The sequence below is a fragment of the Moschus berezovskii genome, chromosome 20, assembly GCF_049115385.1.
Source record: "Moschus berezovskii isolate FMDL1 chromosome 20, NW_MosBer_1.0, whole genome shotgun sequence".
In the NCBI taxonomy this organism is placed as follows: Eukaryota; Metazoa; Chordata; class Mammalia; order Artiodactyla; family Moschidae; genus Moschus; species Moschus berezovskii.
The window spans coordinates 46,888,765-46,910,154 of record NC_142479.1 but is presented as its reverse complement, the minus strand read 5'-3'; the positions used below and the strand labels follow the sequence as shown (position 1 = coordinate 46,910,154).

The 21,390-nt window shown below is 59.1% G+C and overlaps 1 protein-coding gene across 5 annotated transcripts in view; it reads right to left on the bottom strand.

Moving 5' to 3' along the window:
* The window catches only part of PEMT (phosphatidylethanolamine N-methyltransferase), a 35,695-nt gene extending 14,707 nt beyond the window's left edge, over window positions 1-20,988 (bottom strand). Inside the window, exons 1-3 of one of the 5 annotated variants that reach the window (XM_088828955.1) lie at window positions 19,920-20,021; window positions 15,145-15,812; window positions 10,482-10,589 (exon numbers count right to left, since the gene is read on the bottom strand). In XM_088828955.1, coding sequence (XP_088685081.1) covers window positions 10,482-10,574 — 93 coding nt within the window. In that variant the 5' untranslated portion in view covers window positions 10,575-10,589; window positions 15,145-15,812; window positions 19,920-20,021. Of the gene's footprint in view, window positions 1-10,481; window positions 10,590-15,144; window positions 15,813-19,919; window positions 20,132-20,337; window positions 20,459-20,753; window positions 20,776-20,912 lie in introns of those variants that run through there. The other 4 variants (XM_055407481.2, XM_055407482.2, XM_055407480.2 and 1 more) reach the window with 4 other exon arrangements.
* Between the last annotated feature and the right edge of the window lie 402 nt (window positions 20,989-21,390).

Genomic DNA, 21,390 nt, shown 5'->3' with positions numbered 1-21,390 from the left:
CAACAAGCTCGCAGATGGAGTTCCCCCTTTGAGGGGTCCCAGGAATGCCTTCCCAGGAGAATTTGGCACCTTTCACAGAACACAGCAGCAGCTGTGAGCAGCACCCGCCGGGGACCATCTCAGTACCTGCCACCGCCCACCAGAAAAGCGCTTCAGGCTACACACAAGGGAGCAGAGGCACAGAGAGGTTAAGTGACCCACCCAAAGCCACACAGCTGGGAAGTGGGAAAGCCCACCCTTGAACCCAGAGCCTGTTTCTAACCACTAAGCCCCTGGGCCTCCTGGCTCTCCCTTCCCCAGGCATCCCCCACCCCTGATTTGCTGGTTCTGAGCCCCACTTCCTGGGGGGCAGGCTGGTGGCCCATCGGCCCTCTCCCATCAGACCAGGAATTTGCCCATGTGAAGCCAGGGAAGGGGGAGGGGCGGGGACGCACCCCACTGCTCTGCAGAAGCCTTCAGTATTTCCATCACGGGAGCTAGAAATGCTGGTGGGAGTGAGGACAGGTGCACTGGTGGTGGAGGTGACAACCTGGGCTCCTTCCTGAGCCATCCTGGCCCCAGCCCTCAGCCCCACCAGGCATTTCCCAGTCATGAGGGCCACGGCACCCCAGCTTCCCAAGGGTGGCTGGTCGCCGGGTCCCCCGAACAGCCCCACCCTGCAGAGTTGGACTGGTCCTGGGTACTGCAGGCAGGCCGGCCAGAACCACCAAGACAGCCCAGCCATGTGGGTCAACCCCAGGCATCTCAGCCCATGCAAGAGGCCACAGGCCCCGTGTCCCTGACGCCCATCTGCCCAGACACCACGGCTTCCTGCCCATTTCTGCCACCTGGAGGGGCTGCCCCCCGCCCTTTGCATGCTGTCAGCCACAAGGGAGGCTCTCCTCAGGCAGCCTCTCCACCTCGTCCTGCGACCTGGGTCCCAGCCTCGCTGTGTGCAGATTCCCTACCGCAAGGTCTGGACGGCCTCTCCTGTCCCCTGTCTCCGGGGTAAGCTGTGACTCAGCTACTCGTTCCAGAACACAGAACAAGCCCTGCTTTTGCTTCCAAACTTTGCTCACGATGTTCCCTCTCCTGATAATGAGGCTGTGCTGAGGCAGACGACGTCCTCAGCTTTGGAGACGTGGGGACAGCAACTGTGCAAGGTGTCCTGGGACCTGGGTGACGCGGGCTGCTCTCCGTTCCGAGGATGTAAATTTTGCCAATTAAAAGCAATGTTCCTTCTGCTTCCATCCTCAGGGGTCTCTGCCCTGTCCCCTCCATCCCCAGGCCCACATGCTGTACCTTGCTCCCCACCTCCGTGGCATCTTCTGAGCCCCGGAGTCTTTCCAGAGGCAACCTCCCCTCAAGCATCCTGGGAACCACGAGGAGCCACTTAGGCCTCCCTGAGCCTCCTGGGCATCCTGTGTGTGGACACAGGCTGAATCCCCAACCTGCTAAGAGCCCACATCCGTGGCTGCCTCTGCACGTGCGGGAGCCCAGTCGGAGCCACGAGGGTGACGGAGGGCAGTGACGGTGTCGGCGGGAGTGTGTCACTCAGCCCGGTCATGGCATGAGCCTACGGGCCGGAGCCGCCCAGCAGCCTAGAATCCACCAACTCACTGAGCACTCATTCACATGAGCTGGGACCCTGGCAGGTGCAGCGGGACTTTCTGAGCAGAAGCAGGTGAGGCTGTGTGCACACGGCCAGGCTGGGGACGGTGGGCATGACAGACTGTGTCACACACAATCCCGCTGGCCACCAGCCTCTGGCCGGGGACCAGTACAAAAATGCTGGGAACCAAGGGAGCCCAGGGAGGGGGACCCACTGTTCACCCCGGGTGGGGTGGATCAACACCACCGTGGTCACCCCTGGAGTTCAGCTGGTAACGGGGGAAGAGGGGCTGCCATCCCAGGGGAGGGCTCGCAGCCTATGACCCGGGTCCTCCACCAAGTCCCAGAGCTCCTGAAAACTGCCGGGCTCCTGTACTGACAGGCACCCGGGCTCTCACAGCTGCTGCAGTACTGAGCTGGGGTCGTGCCCTCTGCCACATGCCTAGCCCGGCCCTGGCCACTGGGTGCTGTTCTTTCTTCTCCTTTTAAAGGACAGAAACAAGGTGGCCGGCAGCTGGGCCTCCGCACAAGTCTACGTGATCTTCAGGGCTGAGCCTGGTGACCCCCTGAGGCTGGGGGAGCCCGTGGTTCCTCAAGGGCTGGAGCTGAGCACCCCTCCTGTTGCAGGTGCTGACAGTGGGGCCTGGCCTTCTTGGGGCAGAGACTCGGGACAGTTAATCCAGCACCCAGGGGCACCAGAGGGAAGTGTTTACAAAGCAGCCCAGGCCAGGCCAGGCTCCCCTCACTGCAGCTCAGGCTCCCAGCAGCTGCTGGGCACTGAGAAGACCAGGGCAGCATGGTCTCTTGCCCTCGGGGCCTCCAGTGTGGGCAGGCATGAGATGAGATCTCATCTCATGCCTCCATCTCACCTTGGATGAGAACAGGTGCTGGGAGGAAGAATAATTTGGCATGGGGGGCAGGTGACCCTCACTGGAGGCCTAAGGGCTGAAAAGGAGGTCCACACAGTGCAGAGAAAAGGTTCCTGCAGCAGAAGCAGGTAGCCTGCCATGCTTCGGGGCACTGTCCTGCCCAGACCAGCGAACCCCATCCAGTTGGCCAGGCTGTGTGCCGGCCTCAGTGCAAGGTAGACAGAGTGGGCCGGGGTTCTGCTCTACACCCCAGACATGGTATTTGGCAAGTAAGGTATCTTTATCAGGAAGAGCCAGACGTGCTAGGAGGGCCAGGCAGTCTCAGCAACAAGGGACATCACACATCCAGAGGAGACAGCAGAGCAGAGGAGCCAGAGACAGAGGGAAATTCCTACCCGAGACCCAGCAGGTCAGAAGGGCAAACACGGGGGCCAGGCGGGGGAACCCATGACAGTCAGAGCCATCAGCACCACCCCACCAGCACCACCCCACTTCACAGGGACCGCAGCTGATCAGGACCTTCCGTCCACAGACCAGACTCGGGAGCTGCCTGTGTCCAGTGGGGAGCAGGTATGAGGCCTAGAGCTTCGACGGGAGGGGGACCCATGGTGGAAGATTCAAGAGGCATTGAGAAGGACGAGGAGTCATCATGCCCGTGGCCCCTAGAGGCCCAGAGGCCCCACAGTCAGTGGCCAAAGGTGTGGACACAGGCCTCAAAGACAGGCAGGAGGCCCATCAGGCAGTGGATGGAGAGGTGGACTAACACACGTGCCCAATCTATGACGTGTCCAGAGGTCTCCCTGACCCAGCGCTAGGTCCAGCTCTGCAGTGACCGCAGCCTAGCCTTTTACTTTGGACCCGAGTAAGTGTCTGTTAAAGTGGCAGAGACAGAATGGCGGTCCCCATGTCCGGCTACTGGCCCCCTTCCCACGAGGCTGTTGCCCCCCAGACCCCCTGCCCACTTGTTACAACTGCAGCTGAGAAAATCCACCCCTTCCTTGGGCAAAAGCTGTGCTTTCCCACTGGGCCTGAGCGCTGCGAGGCGGCATGTCCTGGTCATGGCCACGGACCCCCTGGGCCTGAGTTCTTCCAGAGGCTGTGGAGACGCAGCAGCAGCTTCCTCCACCCATGCCACCCCCAGCAGAGAAGCACAGAGAGGCTTCATCCTGATGGAAACCCAATCCCCTTCACAAAGCCATGCGACTGGGGACAGTCTCTCCTCGCTGGGTACAGCCTGGGTCAAAATACCGTGTTCTGGGCTAGCTAATCTTCCCCCTCCAACAGGGCAGGAACATGCCTGGGACCTGGGTAGGGGGCAGTGATCACGGCTCTGTGTCCCCGAGGACACACGAGACAGAATACGGAACAGTGCAGTCCTGCCCACAGCGTGCTCTCCCCAGGAAGAGCCTGCATGGCCTCCCGAGGGGCTCAGGGATTCCTGCGGCACCTGGGGGTCAAGGATCATGCGCAAGCCACCTGGCGGGTCGGCCTTCATTCAGCCTCGGGACACAGGGCCTGGGCCTCCCAGCCATCTTCCCCATCAGAGCCTTGCCGCCCCAGGACCTGGAGCTGCCAGGTCCCGAAGTAGATCCTGGACATAAGCAGATAAGCAGGACGAGCACATTTGCTCTAGGGCTGTTTATGGGCCAAGTCTGAGACCAGGCGCTCATCTGCCGGTGGAGCCCAGTGAGCTGAGGACAGCATATCCCCACGAGGGGCTGAGAGAGCAAGAAGCCTCTCGAGGCGAAAGTCTCCATGGAGGGTCATGGGAACAGGGCCCAATACTTAGGAAACCCCAACACAGGCCGGTTCCCACGACTGCTCTGAGGTCAGTGTTCCCCGATTTTCTGAAGGAGAGGATGAGGGGCCTACTGGGCCTGCCACGGGAGCTGGAGGCGTCTCAGTGCACCCGAGCCTCAATGCAGAGCATGCCTGGGGCTGGGGGCAGGGGAGAGACGGCCATTCTCACCATCCACCGTCTGCAGACCATGGGCTGTGGGCCATGCATATGCATGGCCAACATTTAAACTTTCAACATACTAAATGCAGAGAGACCAAAAAAAGAAACCCTCCTCCCTCCCTGGGGGACGGGCAGACAGCAGGGACCCCAAGGGAGCTGGAGCCGAAAGATCCTACATCTTCAAGGACAAGGAGATGGGGGTCATGCGCTTTTCCAGGGTGACCCCCCGCCCCGGCCCAGGGAACAATGATTTCTGCTTCCAGTGGACATGGCTGCACTTCACACACGATTCTAAGGAGCCCAGACAGCAGGTGAGAGGCAGGCCAGGAGGGAACAGCAGGTGAGAGGTAGGCCAGGAGGGAGATGCTGGCAGCAGACATGTCAGCAGCTGAGGGGTCAGAACCACTGGATGAGCCCAGGGCCCACCTCCCAGCCTGCCCACCCCCGCCTCTGCGCCCCCATCCTCTTGAGCCCTTGGGCTCCCAAGGAGAGCAGGGCCGGGGCGACCTAAGTGCTTCCCTGACCAGTTTGGGCAAATACTGCCCGAAGCAGGTTCTTCCTAGAAGATGCTGGCCAAACCTGCCTCATCTACCCAGTGACTTGCCCTCCAGCAATAGAGGCCATGGCCCACCCGCCGGCCAGTCCCTCTCTGTGTCTCCATTGAGCTCCACCCAGGAGGGGCCCCGAGAGAGAAGCTCTGCTCCTGTCTACTCCCCTGCCACTGAGGCCACCGGTGGTGCCTCCCCCACCCCAGGGATCATGCTGGCTTCACAGCTAACAAGGGTGAGGCCGGGCTGTCCTTGTTCCCTCTCTAATTCTCCTGTTGTTCTGACATGCACACCCAAGGTCTAAAATTAGGCAATTGGATCTCACACCTGACTTTCCGAGCTCCTGGGGAAGGGGGGGTCAGCGCTGATCCAGAAAGGTGTCAAATCTGCATCAGGAACAACGTCTTCTGGACATGCTGCTCTGTCCGCTGGGTGATGGGCTGCCTGCCTGTATGCCACGGCCCTCGGGGTCACAGTCCCCCGATCGCCATTTGCACAATTTCAAACATGAGGGCGCCCAGCAGGCAGGGGGATAAAACGGCTGTGAGGTTCCTGCCATGTCCTCGGACCGAGTGCTGAGTTGCCCTGTAGGCCACGCTCAGACCTGGGCCAGAGAACCAGGGTCAGGGCTCCAACTAACACCAAGATGGGAAGACCCGGCCAGTGCGCTCTGCCTGAAACCTGGCAGCCAGGCTGCCGTCGGGGCTCAGCTACTGGAGGGCTGAGCCCGTGCTGGAACACCCTCCCACTGCCACTGGGGTTCGTTTTGGAGGGACCCTGAGGTGCTCCCAGCAAGGCCGTGCCCCTGCCTGTTGCATCCATGGGGCCGCCTCAGGGAGGTCACGGTCCTGCCAGCAGAGAAACCTGGTGCTTTTGGCCACACCTCCCGTCTCCCCACGCCTGCTTCTCAGAAAGCAGCTCGTGCAGGTGTTTGGCTGTTGGTACAAGGAGACAGCTTCAGGTGGTCAGGACCCTTCACCTCCACCACCAGCCGACCTGCGAGACCTGGCTAGTACCTTGACAGCAGCCTCACAGTCACAGCTGACCTTTTCATGCTTCCCGCCCTGCCTCCAAGCTGCCTGCTATGGGCTCCAGAGGCACTGATGTGGCATCCAAGCGTGGCCAACAATGGAGTGACCGTCCCAGAACCTGCCCTGAGCTGAGACGCAAGTGGAGCCCTGTCACTGCAGGGTGGCACCTTTGCCCGGGCAGCCCAGTCACGAAGAGTGACCAGGAGAGGCCAACAGAGAGTGGCTGGAGAGGAGGAGGGGTGGCAGCTGCCAGCAAACTTCTAGTCCAGCCTCGAGACCCTGATGACTGTGGCTGTTTTACAGACAGATGAGAGAGACCAAAATTCCCACCCAGGTCCAGGTCAGGAGGCCGCAGCAGCAGGACAGGCCACTGAGTTCAGAGGCCCACGCCCCTCCCCAGGCTGGCAAGATAGGCAGGGAGGACTTAGGGGGCAGGGGCACAGCTGCCCTTGGCTTCTGGGGCCAAGCAGCCAAGGATGGGCCCAAGGTCACCGGAGTTGTCCTGCCCCTGGCACCTCTCCCAGGTGGCTGCCTCTCAAGGCCGCCCCACAGAGAGCCCACACACTGTCAGGGCGTGCTACACACCAGCCCTGCAGGCGCACCCGAGGCTGCAGGGGCTGAGGCTGCAAGGCTGGACCCCCAACAGGGACCAGGAGGGCCTCTCCTGCCAGCAGGGCCTCCGGTCCTGTCCCTGCTGGGCCAGCCAACCTGCCACTCAGGGTTGTGTCTGCACCGGGCAGGCCCTCCTAGAGGAGGGCTGGGGAAGAAGGGGGGCCAGGGGAGGAGGGGGGCCCAGGGAGGAGGGGGCCGGGGGGAGGGGGTAATGCACAGGAGCAGGAGCCCCGGCTGTCAGGCTTGGCTCTGCTCTCGCAGCTCTGTGACCTAGGCAGGTCAAGCGACCTCTCTGGTCCTTAGCTGCCACTTCTGAAAAAACCTGGGGCGGACCTGCCTATTCCCCCCAGGAGTCTGCACATCAAATCCCTTTGGGGAGGTGGTGACAACAATGCTCAGTCCCAGGACGGCCATCAGTGAGCACACCTGCCCCCAGCACCCCTAGTCTCTGTCCTGTCCCCATCGCTGCAGTGCAGCCCCCTGGTCCCCCACCCAAGGCTGCTGGGGACATTGAGAGCAGTTGGCTGACCCCCACCCACCACCTCGCCCAGGACCGGCAGGACAAGGCTGGACTCTACAGAACTGAGAGCAGAGGGACTGCCCAGGGGAACTCTGCCTGCACCCCTTCCTCCCATGCTCCCCAATGCTAAGCAGTGCTCGTGCCTGACACCCCGAGAGAGGACAGGGAAAGCTGAGTTTAGGCAGATTCACCTCTGTCCCCGCTGGGCACAAGGGTGGGTCTGCCCCAAGGGGGGTGGGTCCCAGAGGCAGCGAGGACAGGCCCAACCCCGGGGTGACCCCCCCCCAGCTCATCATCTCCCAAGGCAGCCCCTGTCCCTGCAAAGCTGGTCGTGGGCACAGGGACTGTCCTCCAAGACTGGTCGGAGCCTCAGACAACAAGCACAGGATCTGGACAAGTTTAGTCTAGGAAGCTTTGCAGCCCCAATCCCACCCTCCCCTGATTCCCTGGACGCATCTGGTGGCCTGGTTCTCCATCCCGCTCTGCCCAGGACTCTGGGTCCAGCCCCTCCTCTCTCATGACCTCTGTCCCCCAGAGCCCACACTCCAAGGCCAATGCCTCTTTAGAGAAACTACAGGGATCTCAGGTCCAGAAACACCGTGTGCCCAGGGGCTTTCCCTGAGGCGCCGTGGGCATTGAGTCCTTGACCGCCTCCCACCCTAGCCCCTCTGAGGCTCAGGGAGCCAGGGCAGGGCCAGGAGGCGGGATCAGAGGAAATGCGGCAGGAACAGGCTCCCAAGGCTGCTCCTCCTGGCCAAGTGTGACCCGGGCTTCCAGACCCTTCACATAAATTCCCCTCCCCCGCCACCTGGCAGCCAACCCTGGAGGTGAGCTGGACAAAGGCCACCCCTTGCCCCAACACCCTTCAGACCTCAGATGATACAGCTGAGGCCCAGGCCAGAGCAAGTGGGAAGTAAATAGAGACAAACCCCATGCCTTGGACATTTTTCCTGAATCTCAGATGGCCTCAGAGGAGGACCAGGGAATGGGGCAAAGCCGACGACACAGCCAGGCTGGCGCTGTAGGTCAGCAGGGGGGCCTACTACTCGCCCCCAGTGGAGAAACTACCTGGCCTTTGGCCCCCAGGCCACTCAGGCCCACAAAAACTTACTGAGCCAGGCCCTGCCCTCAGCTCCCAGGAGCCCTTGGTCTAAGGGAGGGGGTGAAACACAAACTCACAAGGATCAGGGCTCACAGACGTCTGCTGGGGCCAGGGCTCAGGGAGGGCTGGTGGGAGAGGGGAGGTTCTTCTCAGAGGGAGCAGACCCTGCAAAGGCAGGGGGGGTGGGGGGCACGCGAGGAGACCCGGTGGTTGTGTGTCATTAAACCGCCCCTCTGTGCAGCAGAGACCCCAGAGATAACCCACCAGCCCCCTATACCTGCCCTAACAAATCAACACAAGCTCAAATGCAAATGCCGCCCCACTACCCACCACCACCTCCAGTGGTGAAGCACCCCAGGGGAGGCTCTTTCTACCCCCACGCCCCGGCAGGACTGAGAGGAAAGTCAGGCTGCACCCCTGGAGTGTCAGGACCACGGGGGAGAAGCAGCCTAATCAGGTGGGGTCTCACTGGGACTCCCTCCTCGTTCCCTTGCCCACCACACGGTCTGGGCACCTGGCGAGCTACCTGGTACCATATGTACCAGTCGCCACATATGCTTTAACGCTGCCCCGCTCAGACCCCTAGACTCTAAAGTTAGCCCAGCTGCTGCCCGCTGCCCCACAAAGCTCTCCCTTTAGGGCTCGGGCCGTGGGGCAGGCAGGGCTGCTTGCATCTGAGGACACATGTCCACGTCCTAAGAAGCACACACACATACATGCCATGGCCCATCCAGGCCAGAGGAGCGAGCGTGGGTCCTGGTGACACCGGGCTGACCGTCCCCACTGGGAGCTAAGGCCAGACACCCAGTAGCTCTGCAAAAATCCAGCTCGGCATGGAGCCCAGTGGGTGTACAGCCATGCCCTCGGAGTCAGACTCTGAGCCAGACGGAAGCAAGGGTGTCAGACAGCCTGTCCACGCCCAGCCCAGCTCCCCGTGCTCACGTGTTGCACACACATGTACAGCCACGTGTGCACCTCTCACACACATCTCGCCACTGCCTGAGACACAACCAGGGTGCAGGCCAGCACTAAGGGTCCTCCCTCAGGACCGCTGGCCTGTCCACCTCCCCACCCGCCCCTGCCTGGCTCCTCCCGAAGCTCAGTCCAGCCAAGGAGCCCCGATCCCGCTGGATGCCTGCCTACAACTCCGGACGCCAGCCTCTGTGTAACTGCTCACTGGTTTCAGGCTTTTGGCCCCCTAGAGCTGGTGGAGAGTGTCCCTGCTGTTCTGGACTACCCAGCCTATGGTCACGTGTCAGGGAAACCAGCAGGGCGTGTGGAAAAGGACACAAGTCCTTCCCCTCAAGAAGACCAGTCTGTCAGGACGGAGGGACGGCATGTTGACCAGGGCGTGTCCCTCCCCTCAAGGAGACCACTCTGTCTGTCGGGAGGGACGGCACATTGACTGTGGCCTCTTTGTGATGAGCAGCCCCGCCCCCACCCTGCTCCCACCAGATGAAGAGAAGACCTAACTCATCAACCAAATGCAAATATGTCCTGTTCTGCCCTGGGGACCGAGCGGCCACCTGAGATGAAGAAAGCTTGGAACAGCGTGTGCCAACACCCTGGAGGTGAGCATAAGGCGTCCACAGCTCTGCCAGCCGGGCCTTGGGGGTGGCCTCTCCCCCACCCCCAAGATGCTGCTGCAGACAGCAGACCAGAGGCCCCCGAAGCTTCCCCTCATCCTGCCGGGGAGGGGTGTCTCCCAGAAGGGCTGGCAGAGGGATGGCCCAGAGCCCACTGCCCTCCATCCACCTCCCACCCAGCCGGTGCAAGGCCCTGTACCCACAGATGACCTGGCATGGGTCTGCCACCTGGTTCACTTGCTATGGGTTCCTTCCTGTTCCCCAGTGCCCTTCAGCCCAGGGGCTTCAGACCACTCTGAGGGAAGCCTCATTTGGGAAAAGTGACCATGGCTACGGAGTACATCTGATGCTGGGGTGGGAGATTCACAAGAAGATGGCTTGTTGTGCACGTAGCAGGAGGGGAGCAAACCCCAGCCAAGACCTTCCAACTCACCCACTGGAAGAGCACGGCCCCACCAGGCACACAGGGCAGCCCTGGGCTGTCTGCTAAAGCCAAGATGTGGCAGGACCTCAAGGGGAGGGGCGTCCTCCCCGGGTGCCGACCTTGGCAGGGAAGCAGGAGGATGCTCCCACGCTGACCAGAGACAGACAGGGAGGGAAGAGCCGCCAGTCTGTCCATCCGTCCACCTGTCTGTCCATGAAGCCCACCCTGGATGCACTTACCACATTCCAGAAGAGCGGATTGAAGACAATGGCAAGGACGGCAGCCACAAAGTGGGGTTCCGAGAGGTCCACGTAGCCGAGCAGCCGGGTCATAATGCAGAGGTCTGCCTGAAGGGACAGAGTGGCGTCAGTGGGAGACGGGCCTGCCCCACCCGGCCCCGCCTGGCCAACACCGGAGAGAAGACAAGCCCAGAGCTCAGAAACAAAGTTACCCTCCGGGAACAGGCCAGCAGGCTCCGGTGTGTCCAAGTCTGGCAAAAGTTACTACAGTGTAATCTCATAAATCTGAAGATAAAAAGCAAAACCCAGCCAGCCGTGTTGTGCCTGTTGGAGGGCGGTCGGGCCACAGAGGAAGCCAGGGAGGAAATCGGCGACTCTGAAGGTGAGTGTCCAGCACCTGGTGGGGCAGCGACCCCACTGGGGTAACCAGGAAACTGTGGAGGTGTTTAGAGCCAACCCGAGGGAACGACACCCGTGTGAGGATGCTCAGCATCTGAGAACCAGATGGAAAGAGCAGCAGTGGCTTTTCCCACCCACTAGACTACACTCCTGAGTGTTGGTGGGGGGTCCCCAACCCCAGAAACCGGCCCCGGGAACATACACATGTGTGCATGACTGCTCCTACTGGCACGCATGGAACATGTGTGCATCACAGGAGCTTGGGAAAACCAGATGCACCATTCCCAAAGCAACTAGAGAATTTAAACAGACCAGCTTGCCTTGTTTTCAAATACACGTCAAATGGACATTGTGCATTTTTCAGGAACCACCACCACACAGCTGAGCACCCCTCCTGTGCCTGGGCTGGGTCTCCCCCACCTTCTCCCTGTCCACCCTCTGGCCACTCACTCTTTGTGGCCCCCACCCACTCCATGCTGGTAGCCCTCCACAGCTATGACAACCAAAACTGGCTCCAGACACGGCCCAGACATCCCTGGGGACAGAACTGAGATCCGCCCCCCACCCGCCTCTGGGGACAAGGAGGAGACAGCCAGATGCTTCCAGCACTGAATTCTTTCTTTAAAAAGGATGAGACACCACTGACATTCTGAGTCCTAAGTCACTGCATCACTCTGTTTTTTCTTTTTAGAGATCCATGGTACCTCTCCATATGCAGTTCAGTTCAGTTCACTCGCTCAGTTGTGTCTGACTTTTTGTGACCCCATAGACTGCAGCACACCAGGCTTCCCTGTCCATCACCAACTCCTGGAGCTTACTCAAACTCATGTCCATCACATCAGTGATGCCATCCAACCATCTCATCCTCTGTTGTCCCCTTCTCCTCCCATCTTCAATCTTTCCCAGCATCAGGCTCTTTTCCAATGAGTCGGTTCTTCACATCAGGTGGCCAAAGTATTGGAGTTTCAGCTTCAGCATCAGTCCTTGCAATGGATATTCAGGACTGATTTCCTTTAGGATGGACTGGTTGGATCTCCTTGCAGTCCAAGGGATTCTCAAGAGCCTTCTCCAACACCACAGTTCAAAAGCATCAATTCTTTGGTGCTCAGCTTTCTTTATAGTCCAGTTCTCAGTCCGTATATGACTACTGGAAAAACCATAGCCTTGACTAGACGGACCTTTGCTGGCAAAGTAATATCTGTGCTTTTTAATATGCTGTCTAGGTTGGTCATAGCTTTTCTTCCAGGGAGCAAGCATCTTTTAATATCATGGCTGCAGTCACCATCTGCAGCGATTTTGGAGCCCAAAAAAATAAAGTCTGACACTGTTTCCATTGTTTCACCATCTATTTGACATGAAGTGATGGGACCAGATGCCATGATCTTAGTTTTTTGAATGTTGAGTCTTAAGCCAACTTTTTCCCTCTCCTGTTTCACTCTCATCAAGAGGCTCTTTAGTTCACACACAATTTACAATAAAGATAAGCCTCAACTGGGAAGAAAGTCAGGACCACGGGGGCTCTAGTCTTTCCCATAATATCACCTGCAAAGGTTTTTGTACTTCGTTTCTCTCGGAGACACAGTTCATTCTTTCGGAAAGTGTTTGTCTCAGGCCACCCAGCCCTGCAGACACTCCACAGGTGACCACTCCCGGCATGTCTCGGCCCACTATGCCGCTGACCATGGCTGTGAAAGATTCACGAACGTCTCGGAGCTCAGATGCTGGCATGTCCCTCCCATGTGGCCTCCTCTGCCTGTCAGTTGGCAGGGCCCAGGGAAAAGCCAGACTCAGTTGACCGCCCAAGACAGGAGAAAGGCTGAGCCAAGAACCAGAGGTGCACGCTTATGGGAATGCCGGGAGCACTGGCCCAGGCCAGGGCCATGAAGGCACAGGTGCAGGATGGACAGAGGATGGCCAAGACCCCTCAGCAACTGTGGGGAGCAAGGCTGGGCCCTGCCTGGATGGGCCACAGTAGGGCACCATGTACGTTGCCACCCTTTCAGCTAGCTCCCCCCCAACCAGGTGGCACCTGCCAAGGTGTGGAAGCCCCTAGGAAGGACAGGCTGCAGCCTGAGGGAGACCCCACCAGCCCCAAAGCCTTGAGGAGTGGCTGAACCAGAGGACATTTCTTAAGCACGTCAGACTGTGAGGCTCCGCCTACTGAAATGCTGTCTGTGTGTGGGGGTCGGGAGTGGGATGGGCCAGAGTCCTGATTGGGTCCTGCTCAGCCGCCGACCGAGCGGGCTAAGGTCCGGCACCAGCCCCCTCCATGAAAGCAGACCCTCGCAGTCGGGGGCCTCACTGGCCCCAGTGCTCCTCCTGCTCACCCTGCCTCACTGCCAGCTCCCTCCTCTCACGGCAAGTCCACTCTAGTGGTGCCCCCATCATCCCCTTGCTCAAAACTCTGCCAAGTGTCCCAGTGCCCCCAGGAAGGGGCTGGCTCCCAAGCCTCACTTCCCACCACACCAGCACCCATGCCTCCCCACCCAGCCCAACATCCCTGATGGATTCCCCTCCACCAGTCTTACCTGCCATTCTTCCTGCCACCCCCACCCACAAACAGCAACCCTTTCAAACGCCTTCTGAAATACCCTCTATCAATCAAACTCCTATTCATCCCTCAAGACCCAGTGAGAGCATGTCCGGTACCCTCGCCCATGGCCCCCTCCTGTGTCTTCAGTGTGTACCCCATCACAAGTATTTGGCCATCTGTCCCTGTTTGGTCATGTTTCCTCTGGATGAGGGGCCATTTCTTCCCCATCTCTGTATCATCTGCCTGGCACAGAGTGTTTATTGGGTGAATGGTGGCCCTTGTTTCATCATCAGTAAAACACAGGGTGGGAAGGGAACATCTTGGCAACCTGTGCTCCAGCGACTTCAACCCCCTCCCTCTGACTTCAGAGCGAGACAGGGAGCAGCCCAGGTAGTGTGAATGGGCCCTGCAGGGAGCGGCCCTGAGCCTGCAGACCCCTCTGCTTCTGAGGCCAGAGATTCACCAGCTCCCCAGATGCTGTGCTTCCTAAGTATGTATTTTTCTGGCGACTCTTAAGCTGAGAAATCAAACAATGTTCTCAAGCCTTGACTGGGGGTGCAGTCCTCAGTTCCTCAGAAACCCAGAGGTGGAACCCACTCAAGGCAGGTCAGTCTCCCATCCCCAGGGGGCGGAGCTGGGGGGGACAGTCATGTGCAGTGAAGAGCCCAGGGACATACTGGGAGTCTGAGCTCTGACCTGCATCATATTCGGTCACATCCATCAACTCCGTAAACCACACTTCCCGATGATGGCTCCCAGCCCTGGCCTGTCCTCTGAATCACCACGTCCAGCTTAGGGCCAGCACACAAAACGTGCTTCTCAACATGTTTATGACAGCAACAACTCCTATGGGAGCTTCTGTGGCATTTCTGCAGACAAGAGTGTCACTGTCAGCAGATGCCGTTTTAAGGAGTTCCTCTGAACCAGAAGAATCCAGAGCCTCCAACTTGGCGACCGTGTCCATGGGGAGACCAATGTCCCCAAATGCCAGGGCCAGCAAGTGGCGGTGGACTGTTCCCACTCAGCAGAGGGGAGTCAAAAACCCTTCCCTGCAGCCGTGCCAGCAACCCTGGGATTCAACGTGTCCACCCTGACACCCATCACATTTCCTCCACATCACAGATCCTCCAGGCCCCGCTGCTCACACAGCCTCAGCTCCTGTCACTTTTCACTACCAGCCAGCAGACACCTGTACAAGGATGGGAAACCCCACAGTCCCACAGAAGCCCTGTGTCCTCAGGCTGTGCCTCCTGCCCCACAAGTGACCCTGGGCTGGCAGAGCCAGAAGGAGAGAGGGCAAAGGGTCAAGCGTGAGGCCTGCCCACGTGGGGAGCAGGTGCAGATGGTGGCCAAGGGCTCGAGGTCACCCAGGCTCTGGCTAGTGAGCAGGAGGAACCCAGCACGCTGTCCAGTGGCTGCCTGGAGGGTGCAGAGGGGTCTTTTGGGGTGATGGAGCCTGGGTGGTCAGGGGTACATGAGAACTCTCCATCTGGGCAGACATCACTATGTGAATTATACCTCAGGAAAGAAAGTCAGCAGGGGAACTGGGAACTGGCCCCCTTTCCCCAAAGGGCCCAGGGAGAGACGTGGTACTCCTGCCAGGCTTCAGGTATTTACATTCAGCAAACACGGAGCACCCCCAGGAGGCACCACTCTGAGGGGACTCTGCCAGCTAAGCCCCTGAAGCAAGACTAACATGCATCTAGTGACGTGTAAGTGCTCACGCCTCACCTCAGGCAGTCACTCAGCAGCACCAGCCCTCTTGTCATGCCTGCTCGGAGACAAGCAAGCCAGAGGTTCGCAGAGGCCAGGTCAACCAGCCCTTCCAGATTCCAGATTCCAGATTCCAGGTTCAGGCACTGGGGCAAAGATAAGTCCTGAACATTCCCTAGGGGGCCAGACAAGTGAGCAGAAGAAAGACACTGGCTGAGGCCACCGGAAGCCGACATCCAGCCGGGTCCCCCCCAACCCCCCGTTAGGATCGTGGCCCCTACCCAGGTCCCAGGGCCCTCATCACCTGGGAAGCATCTGGTCACCTTGAAGGGGGATTTGCGTTGCCCAGAGAGGGGCGTGCGGAGCAGAGAATGACGAACAGGCCAGGTGGCAGCAGAGGGGCCCCTCTTGGCTTTAGGCTCTGAGGCCAGCAGGTCCCTTTTGGGCTGCTGTTATCTCTGTGACCCAAGGAGGCCCTCCCTCCAAAACCCTGTCAGACAGGAGCAGAGCAGGCAGGTCCCCAATGCCACCCCCAGAACCCTGCACCACCACCCCCCGGGCCACCTCAGCTATGGGAAGGGTCCCCCCACCTTACTAAAGCCGCGGAAGTCCTGGCCCTCTGCTCTTGGTAACACTAATGATGCAGCCCCTGTGGCTCCAAGGTCACAGGCTGCAGGGTCCCAGCGCTGGAATGGAAAGGAGATGCTCCGCTTACCGCACCCAGGCTGTGCTCCGTGAGGGGCTCAGAGGCTGGACCATTCCGCTTGCCATGTGAGGGGTACACAGACGTGGCAGGTCAACAGTACCCGGGTCACATTGTGACATCCAAACAAACAGCAGGGGCCCAGGAGCCAAAGTCACATCGACCGCAGGTGGGACCCACGTACCGCTCAGCAGAGGGCGAGGGACAGGCTGGGGACAGTGTCGGCCTCCAGCAGGACCCTCCATCTCAGGGCCTCCCAGCAACTCAGGAGACATTTACCAGGAAACCAGTGCTGTGAGCCAAGCACCAGCACAGACACACAAAGGAGGGCCATGAAGTTCTGTACTAAGGCAGCCATGACCTCGATCAGGGCACCAGGCACAGAAGGTCTCCAGGCAGCAGACAATCTGGGCTGGGGGCTCCCTCCCACCCTCCAGAAGGACCAGAGGGGGCCTCTATGGCCACCTCCCCTGGGGGATAAGTGGGGGAAACAGGTGCAACCTGTCTTTTCTAATGAGTCAGTTCTTCACATCAGGTGGCCAAAGTATTGGAGTTTCGGCTTCAACATCAGTCCTTCCAATAAATATTCACGACTGATTTCCTTTATGATTGACTGGTTTGATCTCCTTGCAGTCCAAGGGACTCTCAAGAGTCTTCTCCAACACCACAGTTCAAAAGCATCAATTCTTTAGCACTCAGCTTTCTTTATGGTCCAACTCTCACAGCCACACATGACTACTGGAAAAACCAAAGCTTTGACTAGACAGACCTTTGTCGGCAAAGTGATGAATTCCACCAAACATTTAAGGAACAAAGAACCACGGTTCCACACAGTCTCTCCCAGAACACTTCCCAGCTCCTACTAAGAGGCCTGCATTCCTTTAACGCTATAACCAGACAAAAACACTACAAGAAAACTACAAACCATACTCCTCATGAACACAGCCCTCCAAAACCCTGAACGAAATGATGGAAACTCAAAGTCTGCAACATATACAAGGAGAACAGATCAGGACCAAGTTGGGGGTCACCCCAGGAATGTGGGGCTGGTGTGACAACCAACATCCATACAGACAGGGCAGAAGAGGAAAAGCCATACGGCCATCTCAACAGAGGCAGGAGAAACCAACGCTCTGTACATTGACATGACTTGCCAAAGGTCTGGACTCTCACCCCAAAACACTGAAGACAAAAATTACGTCCCTGAGAGCTTCACAGAATAAGTTGTCCAAAGAAATGGCCTGATGTTTATTCTGACCAATGTGATAACACCAAGAGAGTTTGAAAAACAACTCTTGTGTAGTAGGTAAACATCTCACCCTGGAAGGCAGCTCCGGCATGCCCCGGACCCCCTGGGATTTGCCTCCTAAATGGTCACAGAGCAGTCACATACAGGGACTGTGCAGCCCAAGGGGCCCGGCCCCCAAGCATGGCCTGGACGCAGCCTGAACCTTGCCTTCTGAAGACCACCCACCCTCAGTGTGGTCACCCGAACTTCACAGCTGACAGAGCTCTCATCTTCCAGAGCAAGTAACTGAAGGGCCCCTTTGGACACCTACACCACCCACGCTCACAAGGGACAAGGGCTGGGGAACCATCTGGAAACGGGCATGAGTGGCATCCCTGACTGTGCCCTGGCAGCCCGGGCTCCCCAAGAAGCTGGCACCATCGGAGCCCTTCTGTCCGGCTCCATCGCCCACCAGCCAGCGGGCTTCACGTGGCTTCTGAGCCAAGGAAGAGCCGAGCCAAGTGCAGGGTAGAGAGGGCCTTGGTCAATGAGGTTGCAGCAGGGGCACTCCTCAGCCCAGGGGGCAGGGGGGTACTTTCTAAGCTAAAAACAAAGCCCTGATTCCGAACCCACTGGAACAGGCCCAGGAGCTACTGGTCAAGGGCATTGCGCCCACGTCAGCAGGCGCGTGGCTGCTGGGGTCGTGCAGTGGTACATGACAGAATGACTTTTTATTATGTATTGGGTAAAATATATTATTAAAAGTAACTTCACCAATTTCTTCTTAGTTGTTAAACTGTGGCTACTAGAGGAGTTTGGATTTTCACCATGACCTTGTTACCCCCACCACCACCCCTGCCCCGGCCATCGGACGGGGCTGGGTCAGCTCACTGCCGGCCTGTAGCTCAGATGTGTTGGATGCAAAGAAACCATCCCGGGGACAATATCTCTCCAAACCAGAGATTCTGACAGAGGAGGGAGGAGGGCTGCCAAGCGGCACAAATAGACAACGTGGAATGTTGTTGGCAACAGGAAGCTTAACTGTACCAACAGAGGCAGCGGTGGAAAATGGAATGTTAGCCAGTGAGGGTCACCCTGACCCATCTCCCGAAAGCTCCCAGGTCGGTCCCACTGCACAGCCCCAGAGGGAAGGGAGAAATAGCAGAAGAGACCTGCCTGCACACACCCAGAAAGTCTCCCCCTCCCCCACTGCCAGGCCTTGCTCAGACCTTAACCTTGCAGGGGCTCCACTGCCCAAAGCCCTAAGGTCTCTCCCCCTCTAGTCAATGGTGCCCATCCTTCCACCCGGAGTTCTCATCCGTGAAGCAGCCACCCCAGGCTAGGCAATCCCGAGGGTCCCCTCTGGCATTCCAAGATCTCTGTCCTTCTCGTCTGAGATCTGCTAGGATAGAAAGTACGGCACTCCATGGACCTCATGGGTTTCAAGACCTCTAACGCCATCAGCAATCTAGGATTCAAAGGATGCCGTCAGATACATTCGTCCTCCCAGGGCAGCTGGTGACATTCACCTGATCTGGGTGCCCATTACATGGGAGTGCTCACTCTGAACCGCCCAAGTCATGCAGAGTGACCCAACACTTCACGGAAAGTTCTCTGAAATAATAAGTCTTCCTCACCTCCTCTGCTTTCCTCCCATCCCCTTGGGCTGTCCGGCATTTCCTGGGGACAGACGTGAGGTGTCTCTTTGTTCCGGAACAAATCCACCTCCTCACGGCCTTGGTTCTGCCAGCCCTCCATCAGAGCACCTGACCCCCCGGCTTATCTCTCAGGGTTCAGATCAGAGGTCACCTCCTTAGGTAGGGGACCAGCTATCTCGGGATTGCAGTCCCTCTCCATACCAGCCAGTCTCTAAAATATTGACCAATTTTATCTCCGGGAGAGAATTTTAGATTTCCAGGCTCACTAGAGTGAAAAGTCGGTGAGAACCGACAAAGAATGTCACCTGCCATTCCAGTAAGCAACAAAAGTTGCCCCCATCAGGCCATTGGCCACTGCTGCCAACCCAGGTGCACCCTGAGGGGGTTTAGGATAGAGAAAAACAGACAGGATGAGTTCTAAGGAATAATTTCAAGAAGCCCAGACTCTTGCATTTTCCCAGATCCAGAAATGCGCTAAAATCATGAAAGAGATGTCTGTTTCTTGTGTGTGTGTGTGAAAGAGATGTCTGTTTCTTGTGTGTGTGTGTGAAAGAGATGTCTGTTTCGTGTGTGTGTGTGTGATTAACAGTAATTTTTCCAGCAAAAACTTCTATATATCCTGGTTCCTCCCTAACCTCTCTGGAACAGTCTCTCAGAGCTACTGAGAGGCTCTTTCCCGGGCTCCAGTCCGCAGGAAGACCCTCAACAGAACATAACTCGCAACCCTCAGGTTGTGCGGTTTTTCTTCGATGGACACCTGCTCTCGATCAAGACCAGCGGTACCAACGAATGGACCACAAAAAGTGGCCTCGAGCAGAGACCCATTTGGGGCTCCACCAGGAGCGGCAGACTCCGGAAACGTGTATGTCTTGTCTCAGAGGCGGCTCCGAGGGAGGGGGCCGGGGGCCGGAGGGTCTCCAGCACCCGGTCCGCCCAGTCCATCCGGGCCCGTCCCGTGCGGGGCTCGGCAGGCCGCGAACTCCCCGCTAGTCCATCGGGGAGGAGGCCAGTCCTCCGGCCTCGGCTCAGGGCGCCGCCCTCCGGGAGCCTCGAGATCCCAGGGGTGCATAGGTGTACGCGCCCGAGCGCGGTGCCCTAGACAGCGCTCCGGCGCCCCGCCCCCGTTGCCTGGTAACGGCGGTCCCGCCCCCCGGCGTAGGAAGCGGCCCCTCCCGCGACACCCCTCCCGCCGGGCGCCCGGTACCTTCCTGAAGTCGAGGTTGCCGAGGCCCCCGCAGCAGTCCGGCGCAGCCACCGAGCTGCGCACGGGCCCCGCCCGGCCCGGACCCGTTAGCCGCGGGTTGCCTTGCAGGGATCGCGCTCGGGCCTCGAGGAAGCCCCCGACACCCAGAACCGGCCCCATCGGGCCCCAGGAGCGCCTCCGGCCGGGGTCCTTTCGCCGTGACCCTGCTTCCCCGGCCTTCTGGGAAATGTAGTCCCCGTGCCCGCGCAGCGCCGAGCTTCCGTGCTCGGGCTAGCCTCTCGCGGAGCCGAGAACTACAAATCCCAGGGCGATGAGCGGCGGCGCTGGCCGGTCCCATGGCTGCCACGCAGCCGCGGGGCCCTTGCTTGCCGGCCCCCGGCCCCGAGCCCCCGGCTACCCACTCGGCCAGCCAACTGACCTCCTGGCGTTCCTGTTCTTGGCCGTCGTCTGGCAGGAGGCCGCCAGCGGCGGGTCGTAGGTTTAAGTAGCGTGCTGCCTAGCCCCTGAGGACCTGGACTTTGGCCGACTCAGCCCCTAGTCCCTCCCGGGGGCCGACTATGCCGCGTAGGGGGAGTGTTGAGGGGTGGGAACGCCCCTCACCTCCCGCTTCCAGTCGGCGACCCTCCTCCACTGGCCCTCGAGCACTCACCGGGGCTGCCCTCACTGTCCACTGGGGTATGAGAGCCGAGCAGCAAGAAATGGTTGCAAGCTGGGATGACAAAACGGGGAGGTGAGGGGGCACTGCCCTGGAATGCTCAGGGAAGGACCTGTGGGAGGCCTGAGCGCTGGAGAAGGTGCCAGACATGCAGATTTGGGGAGCAGGAAGGGGCTCACCTGTGCAGGTGCTTGGAGACAGGAGGGGTCGTTCAGAAATCCCGGAAAGGCTGGAGTAGTGGTGGGGGGACAGTGGGAGGAAACAGGCTTTGGAAAGTAGGTGGGTTACTGGCTGGTTGGGTCCCAAGAGAGCCCTCTTTGTAGCTAGTTGCCACATACCTGGGAGCCTGGCAAGCCGTCTGATTCCAGCCCACGCCTCTCTCCCTTGCTTCCCCTTCACCCCGCACCTGCCAGCCCAGGGCACTTGTGAGCTGCCACCGTGTGCCCAATCATATGCAACCTCCACAACACCCCTGGGATGGGGCAGAGGCAGGCCCACCATGATACAGGAAGGACGCTGGCATTGGTGCACACACCAGCTCTGTGGTTGTGGGCAGCTGTCAGTTCCTCAGAAGCACAAGTGAGGTACCTGTTGGTAAAACCCACAGCACAGGACCTGACTCCTGGAAAGTGCTTGAGAACCACTGGCCACCACTGGGCTGGGTGCACAGCAGGTGCTGAAGGGCTGGTTTGCCCACTGACCACCTCATGCAGGGTGTTGAGGCAGGGCCTGCTGGAACCAGAGCTGATTCAGGGGAGCTCACCAAGGGGGAGGGCCCCCAGGGGGCACTCCCTACCCACCACAGTCCATTTCACC